We start from the raw sequence: 25,491 nt of genomic DNA, 5'->3' as shown, positions 1-25,491 counted from the left end.
GTGTATATATATATATATATATATGTATGTGTATATATATATATATATGTATGTATGTGTATATATATATATATATGTATGTGTATATATATATATATGTATGTGTGTATATATATATATATATATATATATATATATATATATATATATATATATATATATATATATATATATATATATATATATGTAGATCTAGAGTCTCGGGTTTCTTCCCGCGTTCCTTTCATCTCCAGAAAGTTGTGGCGACGTTTCGACGAAATCCCATCCGTCATCATCAGGCCGGAGTGTTTCTCCTGCTGCTACCAGGAGCAATACGCATATTTAATTTAATTTAATTTAATAACATTTATATACCGCCCTTCTCCCTGAGGACTCAGGGCGGTTCACAGGGCAGAATAAAATAGCAAATACAAACATTAAAAAAGATTAAACAATTGCCCTAGTTAAAAACAATATAAATACAACGCTAAAAACCCCCAGAAAAATTAAAAAGCGAAAGATAAAACAACCCCAACACCCCCCCCTCAGGCTAGGCCGGCTTGTACAAACAAAAATGTCTAGGCCGGCTTGTACAAACAAAAATGAGCATATATATGGCTCAGTGGGTTAGAACGCTGAGCTTGTCGATCAGAAGGTCGGCAGTTTGGCGGGTTGAATCCCAAGTGCCGCGTAACAGAGTGAGCGCCTGTTACTCGTCCCAGGTTCTGCCAACCTAGCAGTTCGAAAGCACGTAAAAATGCAAGTAGAAAAATAGGGACCAGTACGGTGGGAAGGTAACAGCGTTCCGTGTGCCTTTGGCATCTAGTCATGCTGGCCACATGACCACGGAGACATCCTCGGGACAAACGCTGGCTCTTCGGCTTTGAAACGGAGATGAGCACCGGCCCCTAGAGTCGGAAAAGACTAGCACGCATGTGCAGGGGAACCTTTACCTTCATATATATATATATATAGGGGGGGAATTAAAGCATACCAGAAAATATTAAAAAGTAACATGGTATTATAGACCCATAGTTGATCGGGATGTCAGAGGTCATTCTAGTCCAACCCTGAGGTAGATTCCCATTTCCCACTTTAAGTCATTTCTGCTGCAGGCTAAATATACCCAGTTCATTCCAGGGCTTAGTCTTCAATTCCCTTTTGCCATCTCAGTGATCTTCACCTGAACTTGCACCAATTTATAAGTCATTTTTAAACTGTGAAGTCCTGAAGTGAACATAATATTCCAAATGGAGCCTAAGCAAGGCACAGTAGAATAGGATAATTACTTCCTATGATCTGAACTCTATATTCCTGTTCATATATCTTAACATAGCATTTACCTTTCTAGCTGCTCCATTAATGTTGACTTATATTCAGTGCATGATCTGTTGGAGTGCTCTGATTTTTTACACATGCTACTGGTAAACCATGTCTTTCCCATCTTATGCTATCCATCCTTCCCCTTCCTATGTTAGATTTAATTTCACACAGTTCATTTCAGACCACTGTTTAAGTAAATATGTATCTTTTTGAAACTTTATTTACTTTAGCCAGTCCTAGTTCTGCATCAGCACCATCACTTCAACTTCTTCATCAAAGATATTAAGGCTGAACAACACAGGGCTCAGGAAAGAGGCCTGTAGCATTTCATGTATATTTGGACTTTCTGCATCCAATTACATCAACAAATACAAAATAATCTTCTGCATTTTGTTTAAAAATCCCATTACACCCAATGGAATTTAGTATGCACTTTTAGGAGTACAGCTCAAACATTTATTTTAAACTATTGGTTAATCTTCATTTTTATTCCATATAATAAGCATATGCAGACAGAAGCAAACATGTGGTTTTGGTGTCAGAATTCTTGCTGTCCAATCAACTTTAAATCTACCTAATATTGCAGAACAAGATTTTCTCTCCAAAAGATACATTCACATTCACTATACAGTGTAATTTATATACACATCTCTGACAAAAATGTGCCAAATATCTTAGAACTAAGACTCAATTTTTCTGGATACATCATTATGATTAATTGAGCTACCTAGTACTGAAGTATGTACTTCTCACAGGAAATCATAACAGATGTGATGTTTGACACCAGGCATGATAAATATTAGAAACAGAGATTTGGGAGGTTTCAGTAGAATTTAACATTTGGTGGAAGTATAAATTTATTCCTCTTCTTTCCCTGAATTTCTACAGAAATACAGGGGGGGAAAAGACAAGCAAGAAATACCTGTTTTAAAAATTTCTTTCGAATCTAGACAGATTGTTTTTCTACAAGGATAGAGTAAAATGTGAAATTGCAAAAAAGCGCTTGCAATTTCTTATAGCCAGAGAACTTTGCTTCATAACAGAAACAAAGGAGTAGATTACAAAATATAAAAGAATTATACTACAAAGAAGTGAGAAAAATATGAAGAGTCTAATCTTTTTTGGAAATTATTATATGCCAATAAATACGGCATGAAATCTCTCCCATTTGTTTCCTATAAATTCTGAGTTGTGTTAAACATTAAATCTATATTAAAGATAATTTTTAAAAATACTAAGTAATCATTGATTATCTACTGAATAAAATCTGTAACTAAATTAGGATTATTCCTTTAAACTTGTACTAAAGAAAAAGTAGCTGAATTCTGTAAGCAAAAAGAAATAATTCTTACTTACCGATCTTCTAAAACTGTAATAGTATCTTGCAATGATTTTTGTTGTTCTCTAAGCTGCTGGTTTTTTACATAGAACTCATCAAGCCTTGCTGCATCTCTGTATATAAAGGAAAATTAATTTTTAAACTGAGAATGTATGGGTTTAGGCAGGGCTTTTTTTGTCATAGAATGCTCACAACGGAGTTCCGGCACCTTTTTTGGATGGAACTTTGTAGGGTAGGCAAGGCGGGTTGTATGACATGTGTGAGTTCCAGCACCTTTTTCTTTTACAAAAAAGCACTGGGGTTAGGTATAGTTTTATTAAGGAGAAATCCTGTTACTTCAAAGTTAACAAATATCTATGAGTACTAGCATTTGGACTGAATACAAGTTCTGTCTTACAAAACTGATAGCTTTAAATGGTAATAAAGAACAAGTTTCATCCACAACGTATTACAGATGACGTAAATGTAGCTGCACTGGGTCTCTACTATAAACAACCTGAAAGAAAAAATGGAAATTCTTATATAATACTGTAGGGAAGAATAAAATGATAGCAAAAATACTTTTTCTCTATTATGTGTGTCTATCAAGGGAACCATGCACAGGTATCTAGCCTTAATGAATTAGTCAGCTATGCTGACTCAGGGATTCTGGGAGTTGTCTACCCCTGGACTAGGGGAATCACACTGGAAATAGAGAAACAATGCGGTCTGGGACAAACCAAACAAAAAGGCTTGTTGTTCAGTTGCTAAGTCATATCCAGCTCTCTGCGACCCCATGGCCCTTAGCACACCAGGCCCCCGTGTCCTCCAGTGTCTCCCCAAGTTTACCCAAACTCATGCCCATATGTTGATGACACTATCTAATCATCTCATCCTCTGATGTTCCCTTCTCCTTTTGCCTTCAATCTTTCCCAACATCAGGAACTTTTCCAATGAGTCTTCTCTTCTCATTTGGTGGCCAAAGTATTTGAGCTTCAGCTTCAGCATCTGTCCTTCCAAGGAACAGTCAGGGTTGATTTACATTAGGATTGACTGATTTGATCTCCTTGCTGTCCAAGGGACTCTCAACAATCTTCTCCAACACCACAAAGCAAAATAAAATGGTAGTATATATTTAAAGGGACGCAGTGTGGCTCAGTGGGTTAGGACGCTGAGCCTGTCGATCAGAAGGTCAGCAGTTTGGCGGGTCGAATCCCGAGTGCCACGTAACAGAGTGAGCGCCTCTTACTCGTCCCAGCTTCTGCCAACCTAGCAGTTCGAAAGCACGTAAAAATGCAAGTAGAAAAATAGGGACCACTATGGTTGGAAGGTAACAGCGCTCCGTGCGCCTTTGGCGTCTAGTCATGCCAGCCACATGACCATGGAGACGTCCTCGGACAAGCGCTGGCTCTTTGTCTTTGAAACGGAGATGAGCACCGGCCCCTAGAGTCGGAAACGACTAGCACGCATGTGCGGGGGAACCTTTACCTTTATTTAAGCATTAAAATGTATTTGGCTCAGTTATGGAAACAGCAGGTTTGTGAGATGTGTTTGAATATTAATAGTATAGCAGGTTTGTTTCTAACAAGAAAACAACTGAATATGCTGTATATCTTGTGGCAGCTCTCTTTTTAACTAATTCAAAGACTAAAACAATACCTAATATAAATTAACATATGCAAAAAAGAATTTTACTAGCAAAACTGGCAACAAAAAAAGCAAATATTTAAGTGACTGATGAAGTTAGGGCATACTCCAGATTTAAAGACAATACACATTAGTACGAAACACCTTTCTTTAGATCAATGAAACTGCTGCATCTTTTGTGCAAAACTATACAGATGCTTTGTAAGATGTTCCCAGCTAACTTGGTATGTGCAATCAGCAGCATCCTAGGCACATTTACTTGAAAGATTCTCATTGTTTTAAAAGATGTTGTTCTCAATATAACAATTTCAGCCCCAACATTTTCCACATACAGTCGACTTACACCCACAATTGAGCCCAAAATTTATGTTGTTAAGTAAGACATTTGTTAAGTGAGTTTTGCCTCATTTTACAACCTTTCTTGCCTCAGTTGTTAAGTGAATTGCTGCAGTTGATAAGTTAGTAACCTGGTTAAGTGAATCTGGCTTCCCCATTGACTTTGTTTGTCAGAAGGTTGTAAAAGGTGATCACATGACCTTAGGACAAAGCAACAGTCATAAATATGAACCAGTCACCAAGCATCTGAATTTTGATCACTTGATCATGGGGATACTGCAATGGTCGTAAATGTGGAAAATGGTCACAAGTATCTTTTTTCAGTGCCGTTGTAATTTTGAACGGTCACTAAATGAGCAGTTGTTGAGGACTACCTGTACATTAAATAGGGTTTAATTTCCAACTTATTTGGTATAGTGTTTAAGATACTTGCCTAGAAACCAGGAGACTGTGAGTTCTAGGTCTCCCTTATGCATGAAAGATGGATGATTTGGGGCCTGGAAGTCTTTCAACCCAGCCCACCTTAAGGGCTGCTGTTGTAGGTAAAATAGGAATATTAAGCATGTTTGCCACTTTGAGTTATGCATCAAAAGGTCAAGATAAAAGTATAACAATAACTACAACAACTTGCAGGAATTAAGAAGGTAATAGTTATAAAGGTTTTTCTTGCAAAACTTACATCTCTCAATTTGATATATAGTAACTGGCCACGAATAAAGTGGCCATCTCAACTATTACCATCTAATTAAGAATAGTATTTTGCTCAAGGTACTTACAGACACCTTTCTGTTTTCAGTTTAGAGATCTTTGACAATAATCCTAAGAAAAGAAGACAGGATACAATTAATTCTTTGTTTAAAATTTCTATAATCTGATAAATTAAAGAAGATCTTTCATTCAGAGGTACAGTATAGAAACTGGGATTGCCAACTAATTGCCCATGTACTCTCTGGAAGTATAAGAAAATGTTATTTAAATATTTATTTAATTATGGTTTGATTTTCATGTCAGTTATTCAGTTCTCAGAGCAGATAACAGCAAAATAAAATAAAGTATTTTAAAAAGGTAAATTAGAAACTAAAACAGACAAAAAGTTACTCTTCTAACTTTAGCTACAGACCAATTATTTTTTCTAAAAGTCTACAATTTTCCAGATACGGTAGTTAGAATACCTGTACAAAGTTTGTCACTAAAAACTTTATAGGATAGAATCACAAACTCAAGCTAAGGATGATATGTCAAACTAATAGCTGAAATTTAGTCCAAGAATAAATTGTCAACCACAGAAGCTCTTACAGCATGGAAGGCATATACTCTGTACTCCTATAGGGTGAAATCAGCCACAGCATATAGACTTCAGAGATAGTCCTATAAAATAGATTCAGTTGGCTATCACAGCAAACATATACCAAAAGCTCTTTTCCACTTCTAGAAGATAGTTAAAAATCATACCAGTTGTAACTTCTACCTTGGTTGTTTTCTACTAAAACAAGGGTAATGGCAATTTATATGCTTAGTGTGAACTAACAGCTGATGGTAAAGAATTGAAAACATTATTTGTTTCTTGACTGAAAAGTAGCAAAGAGGGAGACTGTTGGCAAAGTAAAGAGATTAGTCTATAGAGAAAAGCAACTGCCAACTTAAATAATGACAACAAAGGTCAGAATAGTTAAAAAACATTGGTCTTTCCAGTGATAATCTATAGCTGTGCAATCTGGAAACAATTTATCTTTGTACTATATTATGGATTTGGAAATGGTTACAAAAAATGTCTTGGACTGCCAGACCAAATCTTGGAACAATAATGACTGACTGTTCTTTAGAAGTGTTGATAAGCAAGCAGAAACTGATCTCCAGTTGGCATAGGAAAAAGAAAAGGATAGACTATAAAGAATTATTATGCTTGCTAAAGTTACGGAAAGTAGAAGAGGAGTACAACATAGATGGTAGATGGACAAGTTCGAATACATTCTTGGAATGATTTTGAAATAGCTACAGGCTATTATCAGAGTCAGATCACGATAGCAAGAATTTGTCCATATAATCTCCATGAGTCAAAACTGACTACATGGAACTTCAGTGCTAGAGAGTATTTGCATATAAAAAAGATAAAGAATAGAAATATATTTATATATTTCAGAAAGGAGAGGAAAATGATGCATGCACATATATTCTTAAGTAAAAATGTGTAAGATTTCAGGTCTATTAAACAGTCCCATTCAACTGAAAACTGATTTTCCTCCACTTTAGTCTATTAAGCCAATTTCAGCAATAATTTGTAGTAATCTGTAATTATTATAACCAGTTATTGTATAACTATATAATATAAGAAAGAAAAGTAGTGAAGCAAGATTAATTGTGACCAGGACATTATTCTTTGTAAAAATGGTACTGGCATGGATTCTTGATAGCCAAAGCTGTTTCAGTTCTCAACAGTAGGAAGAAATCAGAATGAGATAGAATTTTATCCCTGATTATACAAAGTTACTTAACACAGTAGCTTAGTAATGTAAGTTATTACTGAATGCAATAAATAATTACAATTCTGTAAATATTTCAAAATTCAGTTTTCTATTTAGAAAACAGTAGTCATGTTAATGTTGAATGTCACAGTCACATACTGGAAAGTTACTGATAACTACTTCAGAAGAAAATATAAGTTTAAAAACCATGCATCTCAAATCAGCCAGTCAGCCAGATAACAACTAGATATCAGGATCAAAATTTCTAAAAATCATTCCATTTTATTCCTTTTCAACACCCATCGGAAAGAATGAATCTGTAATACAGTGAAGCTCCCGTTTCGGAGAGTATTTAGAAATGTGATATTTTTGTTGTTGTTAGTTGCGAAGTCGTGTCCGACCCATCGCGACCCTATGGACAATGTTCCTCCAGGCCTTCCTGTCCTCTACCATCTTCTGGAGTCCATTTAAGCTCACGCCTACTGCTTCAAAATGTGATATTAGCAACCTGAATTGTCACTAAACAAACATTGCTTATAAGCTGTAATTAAAGTGATCAAATTTCATCTAAACCAGAAATGTTTCCGGAGGAATTTTCAAACATTAAATTTTTTTTTATTTTTTTTTTATTTTATTAGACTTATATACTGCCCTTCTCCCGTAGGACTCAGGGCGGTTCACAAGGTTTTTTTAATTAGAATTTTGGCATTCACTTTATGATCTACAAACTGAAAACAACTTAAAATGACAAAAAGTGGTTTTCATAGAACTAGAATCATTATCATTTCCTTTCATTAATACAGTTATAATTAATCACTCTTGTGATATTTATATCTAAGGAAGAGTAATCCAAGTGGGTTGAAGATGAAATGACTTTTTATTGCTCCTATGCATCTTCTAAGAAAATGCACCACAACGCAGCTACAGAGCATGTTCTATATTTTTACAAGAGCTGAAATTCCCATTAACGTGTTTAGAACAAGTTTATAATAATTAGTAAATTTCCATAAGCTCATTATGTAAACATTATTAAAATAAATTAAATTATAGTCTAGAGTAGGTTGCAAAGTGGATTCAGATTAAATTATTTGGATTATTTATGGAGCAAGGTTTCAGTAACTGACTAGTCCTCATTTACTGACTGCAATTGTATTTAGCAACTCTATTATTAAGCAACCTGTTGTAAATGAAAAATCACCATGCTGTGGTTAGGAAGAGAATCACCTGCAGTTGTTAAGTATGAGATCATGTGACTGCAACTTGCAAATTCCTGTTGGCTTTCCCATTGACTTGCTTCCTGGAAGCCAGCCATGAAGATCACAAATGGCAATCATGTGACCATGCAACACTACAACTGCTATACATGCACAACAATTCCCAAGTGTCCAAATCACAACTATGTGGCCCTGGGACACGGCAACAGCTGAAGCTTTGAGGATCAGTTGTGTATCTCCTTTTTCAGTATCATAACTTTGAACAGTCACTGAATGAACAGTTGGTATGCAAGGACTACTTGCATTTAGTTTAGTCAGCTACACTCATTTCAAGAGATTTATTTTTTGCAGACAGGTATATGATTGTAAACAATGTGCAAAGGTGCTAAGGTGGTTGGGGAAAAAGGAGTACTGTAGTTGCTTATCCTTCCCTATCAGTTCTTCTATGTAAGTCTTTCACCTAATTTTTCCCCATTTAGGGGCTTAATTCTGATCTCCAAAGATAAAATAAAGAAAGGCCACACATGCCACAAGTTGCAGAAAGAGCTTTCTTGCCCATCAAACATGCCCTTATAATCTTTTCATTATATTAGCACATATTTGCTTTCGGAATGACTGTTTTGATCAAGTTCATTTGTTTCAAATCAAAACTGAGAGAAAAATGTAATTTTTACAAATAAATGTGCATTTTAAGCCAAAGCAACTAACATTAAGCATAGTATAATGTCTACTTGATCACATTTATCTCAGCCATATTTATTAAAAATCAGATAATTAAAAAAGACATAAAATATGGCTTTATACGACAAACATAACCAAAAAACAAAACTCACTGATTATAGACTCTTATTTTATAAAGCATATTTTGCTGACATCTAAAATTAAAAATCATGAGTCAGTTTTAATTCTTATTTATAGACTTCAGAAACATAGTCCAGACAAGTCTGTGTTTGCCTTATATATCACCATATGCTTCTACTGTACAATCACCATCTTTTGAAAAAACAATCCTTTGGGCATGTTTTTTGATAAAATCATACATATTCTAAATTTGCCATGCATTACACAGAACACACTAACAAAGTTTCAGAATATTAAAAAAAATCCACTTTATCTGTTTGTACTGACACACCTAGTCTTCATTAAATTTCCAAAGTGAGACCTTTTTCTTAGTATATGTAATGTTTTTGATTATAGCTCCTATCTATTTTGAAATTTTACCTGCATTTTTCCCAATGTTTAAAATTTAATACTTAGTTTTCTATTATGTGGCTCCATGACATGTAGATACTCCTTAGGCTGCCAAATCTTATACTGGTGATACTTCAACGTGTACTCTGCTGACAGCATCCCAGAATTATAAAACTCAAGTCGTGGAATAAATTAAATCTTATAAATGTATTTAATTAATAGTCTATAGCAGCATTTCCCAACCTTAGGAACTGGCTGGGAACCTTAGGAACTGGCTGGGGAATTCTGGGAGTTGAAGTCCACGCATCTTCAAGTTCCTAAGGTTGGGAAACGCTGGTCTATAGAAAGTAATCAATATTCCAGATAGGTTTTAAACCTATTAAAAGTTTTAAAAAATAAGATACCGGTAATAGTTTTGTTTCACACCAGGCATTTTGTAATCATTGGTCCAAATGTCAACCAGATATTTCAGCAGACATCTATATCTAAGTAAATTTTAATTGTTATGTCATATATCTAGCTTTAATTATTTCATGAGACAGACTTTTAGATATTATTCTGTCTCCTTGATCCTAATCTTCTTAGCTAATGATATCAGTTTCACTACTAGTGGATTGCTGTAACAAGTTCTTAATATCTCATGGTACTTTTCTAGGGTAATAAGCTAGATAAAATAGCATAAGTTTTCTTTTTGATTCTTGGCATCTGACAGCATCTTTTGTTGATCTATTTAGATAGAACTTGGAGAGTTCTCTAAGCATACAGGAATATCCTAGTTAAAAATTCTATCATTACACATCTCTGATTGTGTAAGACTGACTACTGAACATAATGGGCTTTGCTTCTGATTTAAATGATATTACAGGATTATATTCAAACACCTACCAACAAACATTCAAATAAGACCAACACACTTTCACTTGAAATGATAACACATACCTATTCATCTTGACTGCCACTGTGATATGATCTGACCAAATGTTATATACGTGGCGAAAGTCAATGAAAAACTCAGTATATTAAAATGTGAATCCCAACCACATGAACTCAGTAAGGATTCTTAAAATTAAAAAAACAATTTTATCTTAGGAATTACATTATTTTTCAGCTAATTTGCTAATTTAGAAATAACCCATGGCTGTCAATATTAATTTGCCAAATACAAAATACAAACAGCAGCCATACCTTTCACTTCTTTATCATGACATTCTTTCAATTTGGACCATAGTTCCTTGAAATAGTCAACTGCAGGTTCTGTAGAATTGGGACTTCCACAATTTCCTCCAGAAGCACTCATTTTATCTGTTTATAGTTTTTCAATTTTTTTTCTGAGTTCTTGATGTCTGGCTGTTCTTCAGGTTCACATTACAGTTAGGGAGCGTTTTTTTCCAGACAACTGGATTCCTGCAATGACAGATACAATGTTTACAATATAGTTATTAAATGATAGTTATTGTAATTAATCTATATCATTATCTTTATATCTTCATTAATCATTGATTTTTTTAAAAAATAACAATACAGAAGCCATTAGAAAGCTGACTTTGCCCTCAAAAGACAAGTTTTTCCTGAAGAAATAAACAAAAGCCATAAGTGGCTGTTGCAAGAAGAAACATAAGAGAATTAAGGTTTTATAAATTATTATGCTGTGATAAAATTAATTATATTTTTCTGCTAGCTATAGATTGCATCTTGCCAAGTGCATTAAAGATAGCCCTTGTTTAGTGATTAACTTGTTTAGCGACAGATCAGAATTATAATGGTGATCAGTCTCCTCATTTACAACCTTTGCAGGTCTGTAAAGCAAAGGAAAGCTGAAGTAAGATCATAAGCATAGACATGGTTTCACTTAGTGACTTTGTTTAACAACCAAGTTGCCAGTTGCAATTGTGGTTGATAAATAATGAACTCACAGAGAAATGAAATGCAGAAAGTATCATAGTGACTAATGTCCAGGAGGCATGGCACAAATTAAAATTTTCAAGGCAGCTGAAACACATACTGCTTCTACAATACTTATATAATTGTGTGCATGGTTTTTTCCTCATTATTCCCTACATCTGAATGCCTTAGGATTGAATTGGGCAACTTGCAACCTGTTGATCATATGTAGTCCTTGGCTCCAAAACTGCAGTCTGCATAGATCAGGGGTAGGCAACCTTGGCTCTTTTATGACGCATGGACTTCAACTCCCAGAATTCCTGAGCCAGCACGGCTGGCTCAGGAGTTCTGGGAGTTGAAGTGCATGCGTCATAAAAGAGCCAAGGTTGCCTACCTCGGGTATAGATTATCTTGCCTGCTCTTCTTACCAGCAAGTAGCTGGCTGGAAGATCAGACTGCTTGCCTATCACAAAAAGAAAGAAATAGAAGCAAGCTAACCAGCACAGGGGAAAGTCTTCACTTTGACCTTGGTGGCAGTCGTTGTTCTAAAACAGGGGTCTTCAAACTTGGCCCTTTTATGACTTGTGGACTTCAACTCCCAGAATTCCTCAGCCAGCAAAGCCAGCAAAGCTGGCTGAGGAATTCTGGGAGTTGAAGTCCACAAGTCATAAAAGGGCCAAGTTTGAAGACCCCTGTTCTAAAAGTTGTGCCCGTCTTGATGATAACGCATTTCCTGAGCTAAGCACGTAACAGTTTACTCTCGATTCGTTTTAGCCGAATCCCTAAGGACTGCTCAGAGTGACTTCCAATAGTCTCTTCCTTTTACTATATTTCCTTTTACTATCCCCGAGACTCGACGCCTTCCACAAACATCCGACGGAGGTAATTTCGCCTCCAGGGGGAACTCTTTTAAGCAGAGCGGGATCGCTTTCAATTTAATACCCGCCACGCAGCGGTTAAAGAGTTCTCCAGACCACCCGACACAAGCGAACACGCCTCCTGGAGAGGGCAGGCTATTTCGCCAGAGTTTGAAAAGGGCGGCTTTTTCAAAAAGGCCCAAGGGGGAAAAAACAACAACAAACCAAGATATTAGCCCGGGCGCAAGACTGCGCGCGGTCCCTGCCTCCCACGGAAAGGAAAACCTGCGTTTGGGCTGCCCGAAGAGGAGACGGTGGAGCCCTTTGGTTTTAACCAGGGAGGTGCGTTGGGCGCCGAACGGGGGCTCGGTGGGACGTTTTGCCTCAAGACGGGGAAAGCCCTAGGTCAGGGGTAGGCAACCTCGGCTCTTTTATGACTCATGGACTTCAACTCCCAGAATTCCTGAGCCAGCCTGGCTGGCTCAGGAATTCTGGGAGTTGAAGTCCATGAGTCATAAGAGAGCCGAGGTTGCCTACCCCTGCCCTAGGTCCTAGGAGGAGCGCCTCCCTGCGACCGCGAACAACGGCGAGGGGAGCCGGGAAGGGGGAATCCGCTCCTTGGAAGAGGAGAAAAGGCAGCGGCCGCTCGCAGCTGCACAAAAAGGCGGGCCGTGACGCGGGGTTACCTGGCGGCGTTGGTTCCTTTCATCGAAGGGCAGGGCAGGGCAGGCGAGCGAAGAAAGATACTTCTCTCTTTTTTTTTTCTTTTCAGCGGCGTTTGCTCGTTCTCGACCCACCGGGCCTGAGGCGGGAGAGCCAACAACTAGGTCGCGGGGGCTTCCGGAAGAAGCGGGCTGCCCCTGCTGGCCGGAGGCTGTTTTGGCGGCTGACTAAAAGGAGACAATTTTCCCTCCTTTTCTTGTCAGGAAGAAGTCCAGCTTGGCGGGCCCCGGCCTTCAATTGTGGAGTCGCGGGAGGAAGAGGCGAAGAAAGGGCAAGAAGCGAGAGCGAGTCCCAGGGCGCGTGCAGAGTTCTCTCTCCACCCTTCCCCGAGAATGCCTTGCGGAGAGAAACTTTGGAGCCGGTTCAAGCTTGAAGAGCAGATGGGAAGCTCCTGAGCTCTGAACGCCCACTAGAGGCCTTTTGTGTGCGTTTTCATATGAGCATCTGATCTTCAAATTCTGCCTTTGCTTTTAGAATCAAATAATTGTTTCTGTTTTACTTTTAAAAAAAACAGAAAAGGGCCCGAAATGACTTTCTTAACTCAAAGAAGTAGTGGAAGATTGGAAGATTGTGGAGAGATCTGGCCCGTGGAATTGCTAAGGGCCGGACACGACTACATGGATATCATCATCGAACCAGCTTAGCAAACTAGTTGTATCAATCGCCCTCAAAAGAAATGAATCTCTAGAATGGCTGCTGTGTGCGGAAATACAGAAGAGAAGGCAACAGTTTCAAGGAAAGGGAAGAGAGAAAATAGCGAAAGAATATAGAAATGTAGATTTCCCTGGCAAAGCACATTGGCTACAAAACGTTAAGGAATACTGTACAATATTGGGCTTAACTGCCTTCCAAATACACTTTTTGATGTGATGATTGTTTAATCCTGCCCTCCAGCACAGCTGTTCCAAGTAACGAATAAATTCAAAGGCTTAGGGTGCATTAATAGCCTTGAAATTAAACAGAAAGATCAAATTGTCATTTCTTAGAAACTAAAGTGCTTTCTTATTTGCTTAGAAATGAGTTTTCCTTGCTATAGGCTATAAGAGAAAAAAGCTGTTTACAGGCCTGAGTAATAATGCACAGGTATCTAGCCTTAATGAATCAGTGTTCTAAGCTGGATAGAGAAAATAAGATGACTTATATAGAATAGGAGAAGCACATTGGAAATAGAGAAACAATGCGGTCTGGGACAAACCACACACAATGTGCTAAGTGCTGAACATAAGCCTATTTGGAAAGTCACAAGTAGAGGAGACCTCAAGGCATCTCCAAAGTGCAATTGGGAATAGGATAGAGAGCAGATTCATTGTACTCCTACAAGAGTTCTTCCATCCATCAACTTGTATATATAGAGCACAGGTTGGCAACCTGCGGCTCCGGAGCCGCATGCGGCTCTTTGAGCCGTCTCTTGCGGCTCCCAGCCGCCCGGTGCGCGCGCACCTCTTCCAACGGGCAGTGGTGCGCGCACACCTCTCCAAATGGAGAGTGGCACCGCCCGTTTGGAGAGGTGCACGCGCACCTCCCCGAATGGGCGGAGTTGCGCGCGCACCTCCCCAAACCTTTGGGGAGGTGCGCGCGTACCTCCGCGCGAAGGGGCAGCGGTGCCGCTCTTTGAGGAAGCTGCCGCGGCCCGTCTCTGAAGCTGCCGAAAGCGGAAGCTTAGCAGACGGGCCGCGGCAGCTTCCTCAAAGAGCGGCGCCCCTGCCCATTCCGAGAGGTGCGCGCGCACCTCTCCGAACGACCGGAGTTGCGCGCGCACCTCCCCAAACCTTTGGGGAGGTGCGCGCGTACCTCCGCGCGAAGGGGCAGCGGTGCCGCTCTTTGAGGAAGCTGCCGCGGCCCGTCTCTGAAGCTGCCGAAAGCGGAAGCTTAGCAGACGGGCCGCGGCAGCTTCCTCAAAGAGCGGCGCCCCTGCCCATTCCGAGAGGTGCGCGCGCACCTCTCCGAACGACCGGAGTTGCGCGCGCACCTCCCCAAACCTTTGGGGAGGTGCGCGCGTACCTCCGCGCGAAGGGGCAGCGGTGCCGCTCTTTGAGGAAGCTGCCGCGGCCCGTCTCTGAAGCTGCCGAAAGCGGCAGCTTAGCAGACGGGCCGCGGCAGCTTCCTCAAAGAGCGGCGCCCCTGCCCATTCCGAGAGGTGCGCGCGCACCTCTCCGAACGACCGGAGTTGCGCGCGCACCTCCCCAAACCTTTGGGGAGGTGCGCGCGTACCTCCGCGCGAAGGGGCAGCGGTGCCGCTCTTTGAGGAAGCTGCCGCGGCCCGTCTCTGAAGCTGCCGAAAGCGGCAGCTTAGCAGACGGGCCGCGGCAGCTTCCTCAAAGAGCGGCGCCCCTGCCCATTCCGAGAGGTGCGCGCGCACCTCTCCGAACGACCGGAGTTGCGCGCGCACCTCCCCAAACCTTTGGGGAGGTGCGCGCGTACCTCCGCGCGAAGGGGCAGCGGTGCCGCTCTTTGAGGAAGCTGCCGCTTTCGGCAGCTTCCTCAAAGAGCGGCGCCGCTGCCCCTTCGCACGGAGGTACGCGCGCACCTCCCCAAAGGTTTGGGGAGGTGCGCGCGCAACTCCGGTCGTTCGGAGAGGTGCGCGCGCACCTCTCGGAATGGGCAGGGGCGCCTCTCTTTTTGAGGAAGCTGAGACGGGCCGCGGCAGCTTCCTCAAAGAGCGGCACCGCTGCCCCTTCGCACGGAGGTACGCGCGCACCTCCCCAAAGGTTTGGGGAGGTGCGCGCGCAACTCCGGTCGTTCGGAGAGGTGCGCGCGCACCTCTCGGAATGGGCAGGGGCGCCTCTCTTTTTGAGGAAGCTGAGACGGGCCGCGGCAGCTTCCTCAAAGAGCGGCACCGCTGCCCATTCGCGCGGAGGTACGCGCGCACCTCCGGTCGTTCGGAGAGGTGCGCGCGCACCTCTCGGAATGGGCAGGGTCGCCGCTCTTTGAGGAAGCTGCCACGGCCCGTCTGCAAAGCTGCCGAAAGCGGCAGCTTTGCAGACGGGCCGTCGCCGTCGGGCAACCGGGAACCGGTTCCATCTCATTTTTAAAAAAATGGCAGCCGCGTGCGTCCGCGCATGCGCAAAAAACCTTTTTGCGCATGCGCGTGCATGGACACACGCACGCGGCTCCCTCTTTTTTTAATTTGTGATGGAACCGGTTCCCAGTGGCTCTTTTTCTTTTTTAGGTTGCCGACCCCTGATATAGAGCAAATTTTGAAGATTTATAAGTGTTTAGCTACTACCTTCATTACTATGGAGGATACAGAGCAAAAAAGGAAACATGGAATATTTATTCTTGGCTATCTTGGAGAGGTATTTTAATTATAATGTAATAGTTGTTTAACATGCTCAGATATTTTTACATGTAATCTATTATTTATTCCATTTATGTAAATTGGATTGGTTTAAATTTTGTTTACTAGAGTGGTCAGATTTTTGGTGAGACATGAACAAAACAGGCCTCTTCTGCTAATCTTCCACAGTTTCCGGTCAATAAAATTACAGGTAGTCATAAACTTAGTACAATTTAGACCACAATTTCTGTTGCTAAGCAAGGTGGTTAAGTGAGCTGTGCCTGATTTTATGACCTTTTTGCTGTGGTTTTTAAGCAGATGACTGCAGATGTTAAGTGAAATAGAATTCTTTATTGGCCAAGTGTGGTTGGACACACAAGAAATTTGTCTCCGATGCATTAGCTCTCTGTACATACAAGTAATAGTGATAATCATGATGATAAACAACATGAAATACATTCATCATAAACTTTAAAATACAATACTTCATCATAAATCACAAGATGCAACACTTAGTGATAGTCATAGAATACTAGCTAAGCAAACAACATAAATCATACTAGGATACTAAAAACAATATAAATGGTAAGATACAAGCAACAAAGTTATAGTCATAAGAATATGATAGGTAGAAAAGATGAGTATCATAGTAATACAGTTTTACTAAGTAGTTTGACAGTGTTGTAGGAATTAGTTATTAAGCAGAGTGACAATGACAATCACATAATCCCAGGATGTTGCAGCTGTTGTAAATTCATGCTGCCACGCACCCAAAATCTGATCACATGACCCTGGGGATGCTTCAACAGTTGTAAGTACAAGGTTTAACTTTTTTCAGTGCTGTAACTTTGACAGGGCGCTTAAATGAATGGTTGTAAGTTGAGGACTACTTGTATAACTAACTACACATCATGGATAATAGCTATTGGTAGCTGTATGCTCCCATGAATTCCCTTTATAGCCATTTTAAGATGGTAACCATAACCTAGGTGGTAGTTAAGTTACTGTGCACAATATATACCATATAAAGATATACTTTCATATTCTGATCCCGAATCTTACATTACAGTATTTGGCTTTAGTCGCTGTCCCCAGATCTAGCATTCTGAGAGCTAAAAAGTTAATAAGACAGTCACCTTATCAACTTGCTCACAATGTAAAACAATATAATTTCTCTGCTCTACAATACACAACATGTAAAACATACTTTCAGTGAAATTATTAGCTTGCCACACCACTCCTCCTCAAGTCGCTTTCTTCTATCCCTCTAAGCTATATTTAAAAAAGGAAAACTATTTTTATCAATATATTTCTGTAATGAAATTGAAAAGAGTTGTAAATGTAAACATTTGTTGCATATGTAAATTTACTTTCATTGCAGGATCTTATTTAAAAATATCTGTAAAAGATTGCAATTATCATGTTTAGATTCGATTTTCCATAGAATAAACTTAATAGTTACACTAAAGATTGGCTGTAGAAAAGTAAATAATCCTTTCCCAAATTTAGATTTCTAGAAATATGTTAATTTATATTATTTCTGCAAATGCGGGGATATAATGTATATCCCACATAGAGTTACATCTGCTTTTGATCAGAAATGAATATACAAACAAAATGAGTTATTTGAATCTACTTAAATGACCACCTGCTTATCTGTAGTTTTCATTGTAGAAACAAAATAGGGAAGTATGAAACATATGCTGTGAACTGTTTGATGTTCACAGTTAATGAGATGACATTTTACACCTAGCGGTGTTGAGTTCTCATGAAAAAAATACTTCTCAATGGATTCAAAGTCGATACTGAAGTATACTACAGCATGTGTCATTTATCTAGGAGGAATAAAATCCATACATAGACAATAAAACTGAAAAGAATTAGTACTATTGTGCTTGTCAAATATTGACAGGAACTCAAAGACATTTTAAAGTACTTAATACATTGATGATAGCAATAGACTTATGTGGCTTAGATATTGCCTTCTTGTTTACATTTACCAGTACTTTTATTACAATACCTTTTTGTTACTTACCAAGGAGACCTGTTTAGTAGGGATTAAAAAAAAATCTAACACTATTATTTCCTGTTATTTCTTTATTGCCATAACAGAATAAACGTAGATCTCTAACTACTTCCTAATGAAAATCACTCAGTAAGTTTATAAATACATTGGGACTAAAATCTACTCTATTTTTTATAAATGTGTCATTGTATGACTTTTATGATACTTGAAATCATACTAAAAATATTTTAGGATCTGAAGTAATTTTAGAATACTGAATACTAAATAATTTTCATATAATTATTTTACTAAATTGTTCTTACCAGAATAAGATCTATTAATAGGCTGTATGAATAATTTTCCACAAGAGAAAGTTACACAAATTGTTTCCAAGTGAAAGTTTTTAGTTAATAGTGCATCAAGTATATACAAATATTTCATTTAAGTTGCAAGATTGTTCACCCAGCTCTGTTTTTTTGTAAATACACTGTTCTCTTGGGAAGGAATCATTTATATGTTTTAAAACAGATCTCCCCCAGGGAAATAAGCTTAAGAGATGACATACAAAAACATACATTATACTGCTGTCAGAGTATACATAGAATGAGTTTTTAACTTCTTATACAGGGATCCAGTTGCTTTCTGTAATAGTTTCTCTACCTCTTCTTTCCATAATAGCTGAACCCAAAATGTTTGGGCTGAAACCTTCATTTTCCAAATGATCAGCTACAACATGTATTATTTGTATGAAATGCTCAACATGTATAAGAACTTTTTCTAGAGCCTATAGTTGTGCACTTTATAGTTCTTAACAGGTTTGCTGAGCAGTATTAGAAAACATTTTTATACCTGTTAAGTATTATGTAATTGGTATTTTAATCAGGTTATGCTTTAGGAATGCTCCTTGAGGCCTCTTCTGTTTTAGTTTTTAAAAATTGATGTAATCAAGTAACTATTAGTCATTTAGACTTGTGATAAAGGTTTTTGTGTGAAATTTCACTGTATATACATATTTAAGGAAAATACTGCATTCCTTGGATTTTTTCAGACAATTATTTTGTGTGAGTCTTCCTGCTAGCTACTGTTTGTTTTCTGTCATAAAGATGTAGGGCATTCCAGAAATCTTAGTCTATTTTTTGTCCAATTTGTTTAACTAATAAGGAATTCACAGTTAAGTGATAGAGTCCATGCTTCCCTCATGCAGAAGGCCTCAATTAAACTTTGACATTTCCAGTTAAAAAGAAAAGAGCTGGTGATATGAGAAGTTCCTCCAGGATGTTGCATTGACACTGCCAATTAGAGTAGCAGTACTAGATTAGACAGATTAGAGGTGCTGTAGTATAAAAACAGTTTCTTATAACCCAGTTCAGATTATGTGATGAAGTAGGCTCAGATATATTATGTCTATAATGTACTTGAATCTAATCATGTAAACATTGAATTGCTAGTGAATGTAATTTTTGAACTGCTAATAATTTAAAACATTTCTAACTTTCCTAGCATTACTAGAAACACTAGTTCTATCAGAACAAGAAAGGGACTGGACATTTTCTTTCAAGAAATAACTTGTCATTACTGTATTCTCATTGAAGAACACAAATAGACTTCTAAGAAATGCCAGGAATTTGAAAATGATTTGAAAATGATTCTAGTGCAAAATGTTCTAATAACCCATGGATTACTGTAGAAAACCTTTAAGGAATCAGAACAAAAAACAAAGTGGATAATCACTGAAATGTTTATTCAGTATATATCTTTTTGTGGAAAGCCTTAAAGTAATTATTAGTCATGGTTTTTTTAAACATGAATCCTGCTATTAACATACAAATTGTCAAAACATCTATTTTTCTATAGTTCTAACTTTTAGAATCTAGAGTCTTTTACCATGTTCTCATATCCTTTTAGTACAGCAGAATTCTATATCAGAATATTTGAGTCATTGTTGTGAAAAATATTGAATACTAATATAAGCCCATATGAAAATATGTCTTCTGGGCAAATCCAAATTGTGTATCTTTCCAAATACTTTGCTTCTTTGAACTATAGCCAAGACTGAGTGGCTGTGCATACTGGCATCTCAGACTAACCAATCTTTTCCATCGTTAACTATGGGGGGTGAGGTGTTACCCCCCGTTGATAGGGCCCGCAACTTGGGCGTCCTCCTGGATTCATGGCTCAGTTTGGAAGATCATATAGGAGCCGTGGCCAGGGGAGCTTTTGCCCAGGTTTGCCTGGTGCGCCAGTTACAGCCCTATCTGGAGCGAGATGCCCTACGCACAGTCACCCATGCGCTCGTGACCTCCCGGCTAGACTACTGCAATGCTCTCTACATGGGGCTGCCCCTGAGGACCACTCGGAGGCTTCAGCTGGTGCAGAATGCAGCCGCGCGAGTTGTGATGGGAGTCTCCCGATACTCCCATGTAACACCTCTTCTCCGCGAGCTGCATTGGCTTCCAGTTGCCCTCCGGGTGAGATTCAAGGTGCTGGTGATGACCTATAAAGCCCTAAATGGTATGGGCCCGGATTATCTGAGGGAGCACCTGCTGCCAGCGTCAATTTCCCATCGTCCTGTGCGCTCCCACAGGGAGGGCCTCCTCAGGGTACTGCCAGTCAAGGATTGCCGATGGGCAATCCCCAGGGGGAGAGCGTTCTCTGTGGGCGCACCTGCCCTATGGAATCAACTGCCAATGGAACTCCGGACTGCCCCTGACCTTCGTTCATTTCGCTGGGACCTAAAAACCTGGCTCTTTGAGCTATCTGGTCTGGACTGAGGGGTTTAATGTTTTTAAATTGTGATTTTAATTTTTTGCGGCTAGACTTAGTTTAATTTTAATTTTATATTGTATTGTTTTTAAATTTTGCCTTGTAAACCGCCCTGAGTCCTTTGGGAGTAGGGCAGTATATAAACCAAATAAATAAATAAATAAATAAATAAATAAATAAATAAATAAATAAATAAATAAATAAATAAATCATAAGTTACATTACAGCTTTCCATGCTGCTCACAATGCAGAATTAACTTTCCTCAAGTTGGTTATTGATGTTTGTACCGTTTAAAATTTCACAACTAGATATACAGTTGGAACGAATATTAAGATGACATTTTGACAGATGAAAATTTCAACCATTCATTCAATTTATGTTTTGTCTTATCATATGGAGTGTCGGTGTTTAAAATTTAAAATTTCCAAACAGCCTGTAAAGGACGTACGGTGTGCATGTAATCATTTTAAAAACATGGTTGTAAAATAAGTAAAAATTCAATCATTAAGAATTTGCTACCATTTATCATGATCTAAAATCTATCAAAGCGCTCTTTGCTTTATCAAAGAGATTCTTAAAACATCTTTATAATTAAGAAATATTGAATCTAAAACTCAAATATTTAATTATAATTTAAATGTAATATTGGAGCATGAAAGAAGGAGTAGTTGTATGCTCACCCCAAGGCTGACAAAGAGGGCTGTAGGATGAATTGAAAGTCCTGCCATTTGACAAGGAAATCTGCAGACAACGTATCCATTGATGTACTGGCACTGAGGTTTGGCAAAAATCCTAAGCCTGTTCTTTTTCCTTACATACCTAAATGTGGGCCCATACCAAATGTTTTTGGTTGATTTTATTCTATACTGTAGTAAGTAGGTTAGAAAAAAATTAATGCCTTCTTCCTGGTCTGACTGCAATGAATATTGGCTTTGACAGTTACCTAGAGGCATTCCTTCCTTCTACAGTACATATGTATACAAAAGGATAGCAGTCAAGCTGAAAAACCCCATAGCAGGGGTGTCAAACTCACAATGTCACGTGATGTGTCAAGACATTTTTGCCATTGCTGGCAACGGGGTGGGCACGGTACATATGTATACAAAAGGGTAGCAGTCAAGCAGAAAAATCCTATAGCAGGTGTGTCAAACTCACAACGTCACGTGACGTGTCAAGACATTTTTGCCATTGCTGGCAACGGGGTGGGCACGGTTTTGCTATGATGCATCCGGCCTGCAGGCCGGCAGTTTGACACCCCTGCCCTATAGTCACTTGTGAGTGAGCTTTTTGGAAGTGCATGAGATTTATAACTGAGTCAAAATGTACAGAATTGCACTATGAATTGTAGATACCAGAGTTTTATTACAAATTAAAAGCACTGAGGAGCAGAAAAATATTTTACCAATTCATATAGCCAACACTGTGGAACAATGTAAGAGAATTTGTTCAGGGTTTGGTTTCGTTGCCTTTTTTCAGAGGTAGAAGAAAATGAGCTGACAAGAATTCAGGATCATACATTTTTTGAACCCATGAATATATTCTTCCATTCCACTGCTAAAAGATGTTATGTGTGCTGATACTGTTTTATCAACAAAATAGATTCCCCAAATCTGCTCATTCTATCATTCCAGAGCAGAAATCATTCCAGAGCAGATCTGGGACAGATAAGAAAAATTTTGTTTCATAAATGGAAACTAACTGATATAATATTGGATGTTCTCCCAAATCAATATTTTTTCTTTTGTTTATTTTAGCAGTAAAATGCCATTTCTAGAATGAAATCAAGTTAAAATTACCTATGAGTAGGATCAATTAAAATCCATGTAGTTATTTGCAATTTTTCATTGTCGTGCAGCACTACTGTGTATTATGAAGACTGAGAAGCAGGTCTTACTATATTCACTTTGGCTTTCACCCAAAATAAATGTGGTTCAAATTTAATAAGATAAATATCTAGTTGGATTAGCATATAAGGTTGCAAACTTATCCATTTGTATTTGGAAGGAGTGCCACTGTATTCGGTAGGAGTAATTTCTATGTCAACATGCATAGGGTTAAGCTGCTAAACTCAATTACTGTTTTGAATAATGGCTTTTAAATTGATGAGGCCACATTGTCTAAAATATTACAAAATGGTTTAACTAGTGGCCTAGTATATTTTTAAAAAATGATTTAAGTATCCAATTCCCTGCTAAATCAATGAGAGCTATTTGGGATTGTCTCAAAGAATAATTAAAAATAGCTGTTTATCAACTTGGATATTTGCAGAGACCAAGGCTATACTTATTTTTTTTATTGAAAAGATTCCATAGAATATTCTGAGCAATTAAGCATTAAAACATTGCCCAATAGACACTGATATTTTTACTTACCTTGTTATTAGAAAGATTCTTAATTGTTTCTTCTAAAATTCACATTACAACAACTTCTCTTAGAAAGAGAAAGCACCACAGTATATTTCTTTTTGTTTTAAATACAGTTGAAAGAGGAATACAAAAGTCACATTTATGTTAAACAAAAGTTATTTTGTCCTAACAGACATGACAAAACCTGTCTTCATTCCTTTCTGTTCAGCTCAGCCAATATACTACTTAGCTTCAGCAAGTTAATCAGTCACCAGACTCTACAGCCTTTGTTTTCAAAGATGTCTAATTCTTACATGACACTACCTGTATATATAAGATCCATACCCTAAACACCTAAAATAAAGGTGGTGCTACATTTTGGTCTATACTTTAGAGCCCAATGTCAGTGTGTACAGCCCCTATTTATAATAGCAGAAGACAAACTGCCCTTCTAGTGGATAATTTGTAAAGTTGTGCTGAATCAAAATTTGTCAGAATTTCTGTCAGAATAAAAATCTGATTTGTTAATTAAAAATTAATTACAAACATGAACTCATGTTGCAAGGACAAACAACTCTTTTATGCATAACATTTCCTTTTTTAATTTTCTGTCCTAAAATTGATTTAGTTACCATCTATTCTACACAAAGAAGATATGACTACAATGTAATGCTTATTCAGTTTGGCATAAGACCAGTTGAACTTCTGAATAAATATGCAAAGAGTTACATTGCAGTACAACAAACAAATTTATACAGTGGATCACTGCATCATAGCAGGCAATGATCAGGCTGCAATTCAGCTATCCATCTTTAAAAACTATTTTCCAATTTTAGAGATGTTTCTACAATCACCTTTGCCTGAAATGTAAATGTTAAATGAAACCTGATGAAAAATCACTCATTGAAGTTACAAACTGATGTAAGCCATAACTATATAACTATATACTGATATAGAAATATTCACCAAAGAAAACACAGAGAGAATAAGTGACACATTTGTACAGCATTCAGAATTAAATTTCAGAAGTAATATAGTATTAAATTGATACTTTCGAAACTTACCTTTTAAAAACTGAAACAGGTTTGTCTGATTCGGTTCTTGATAATCAGTGACATTCATTAAGCTTCCCTAAGTTGATCAACATCAAGCTTATATAGGATGAGAAAGTCACAGTGGACCATGCTACAGAATGCAGAGAAGAGTTCGGCTGCACCTAAGATATATACAATGTGCAATGGATAACCTAATATGTCTTTCATTTAACTGGCTGGGCAGGTTTCTGCATTCTCTGGAACATGGAATCATACCAGAATTTGTTGGCATAACAGTCCTGTCAAACCAGTTCCTTGGTAGAGCAGAAACCTGTTCAACCAGTCGGCATCAAAGGGCAGTTCAACATGCTGCGGCTCAACTCAACTCTGAAGCTTCATAAGTGGTGAATTATTCACGCCTCCGCCAACTCCCAACATAGAATGTTGTAGCCTCCAGCAAAATAATTTACCAAAGGAGTTAGGGAGTGTTGCGTCCATAACCATAACAAATGCACCATTATCCTATTGTTTCAAACTCTGCATTTTGATGCACCTAGATGGAGTGTCTGATGAATAGTTTAAAACAAACCAGAAAGCTTTATTTACATTAAGGAATGTTTAAAGCATTTTTACAAATTGAATACAACCCAAAATCTACTCCTAGATTACATTTTTTGCTAATTGAAAATTAAATGGTGAAAAATAGTCAGACATGAATTATTCCCTTATACATGTTACTGAATTGCTGGCAGCCATAAAATACTATGCTTTTTTATTAAGTGTAATCTGTTGTAGAATATACCAGAGAAGCAGAAAAACTACATGTAAAAGTAAGACATGAAACCTGTTTAAAACATCATTATATGTGGATAGACATCTATCCCTAATTTCCAGTCTACTATAACCTATTGTAAGCTTTTCCGTTAATTACACTTTACAGCCCTACAGAAACCTCCTTAAATACACATTGTAAGGAATTCAATCTCTGATCAAATATGATTTCCTTCCTGACCTAGTGAGTTCATAGTGGCAGTGTAATTCTTCTTAGATCCCCAGAATGTTTAATGCTTCTTTCATAAGGACCTTCCAGATGATTGATTCATTGGCCATAGGAACATGATGGTCAAATCACAGC

General features: G+C 38.3%; 1 protein-coding gene across 7 annotated transcripts in view; it reads right to left on the bottom strand.

Annotated features, from left to right (window-relative positions):
* The window catches only part of RBBP8 (RB binding protein 8, endonuclease), a 52,167-nt gene extending 27,622 nt beyond the window's left edge, over window positions 1–24,545 (bottom strand). For 4 of the 7 annotated variants that reach the window (XR_014025844.1, XM_081322996.1, XM_081322998.1 and 1 more), the window contains exons 1-4: window positions 12,895–13,160; window positions 10,656–10,874; window positions 5,380–5,422; window positions 2,659–2,754 (exon numbers count right to left, since the gene is read on the bottom strand). Coding sequence is in view for 4 of the 7 variants with exons in the window: in XM_081322996.1 (XP_081179122.1) it covers window positions 2,659–2,754; window positions 5,380–5,422; window positions 10,656–10,767 (251 nt within the window). In the remaining 3 variants the exon portion in view is untranslated. Of the gene's footprint in view, window positions 1–2,658; window positions 2,755–5,379; window positions 5,423–10,655; window positions 10,875–12,894; window positions 13,161–24,386 lie in introns of those variants that run through there. The other 3 variants (XM_081322997.1, XM_081323000.1, XM_081323001.1) reach the window with 3 other exon arrangements.
* Between the last annotated feature and the right edge of the window lie 946 nt (window positions 24,546–25,491).

The sequence above is a fragment of the Vipera berus genome, assembly GCF_964194415.1.
Source record: "Vipera berus genome assembly, chromosome: 3".
NCBI lineage: Eukaryota > Metazoa > Chordata > Lepidosauria > Squamata > Viperidae > Vipera > Vipera berus.
Note: the sequence above shows the minus strand (reverse complement) of the source record. Positions and strands in the feature narration are given on the sequence as shown.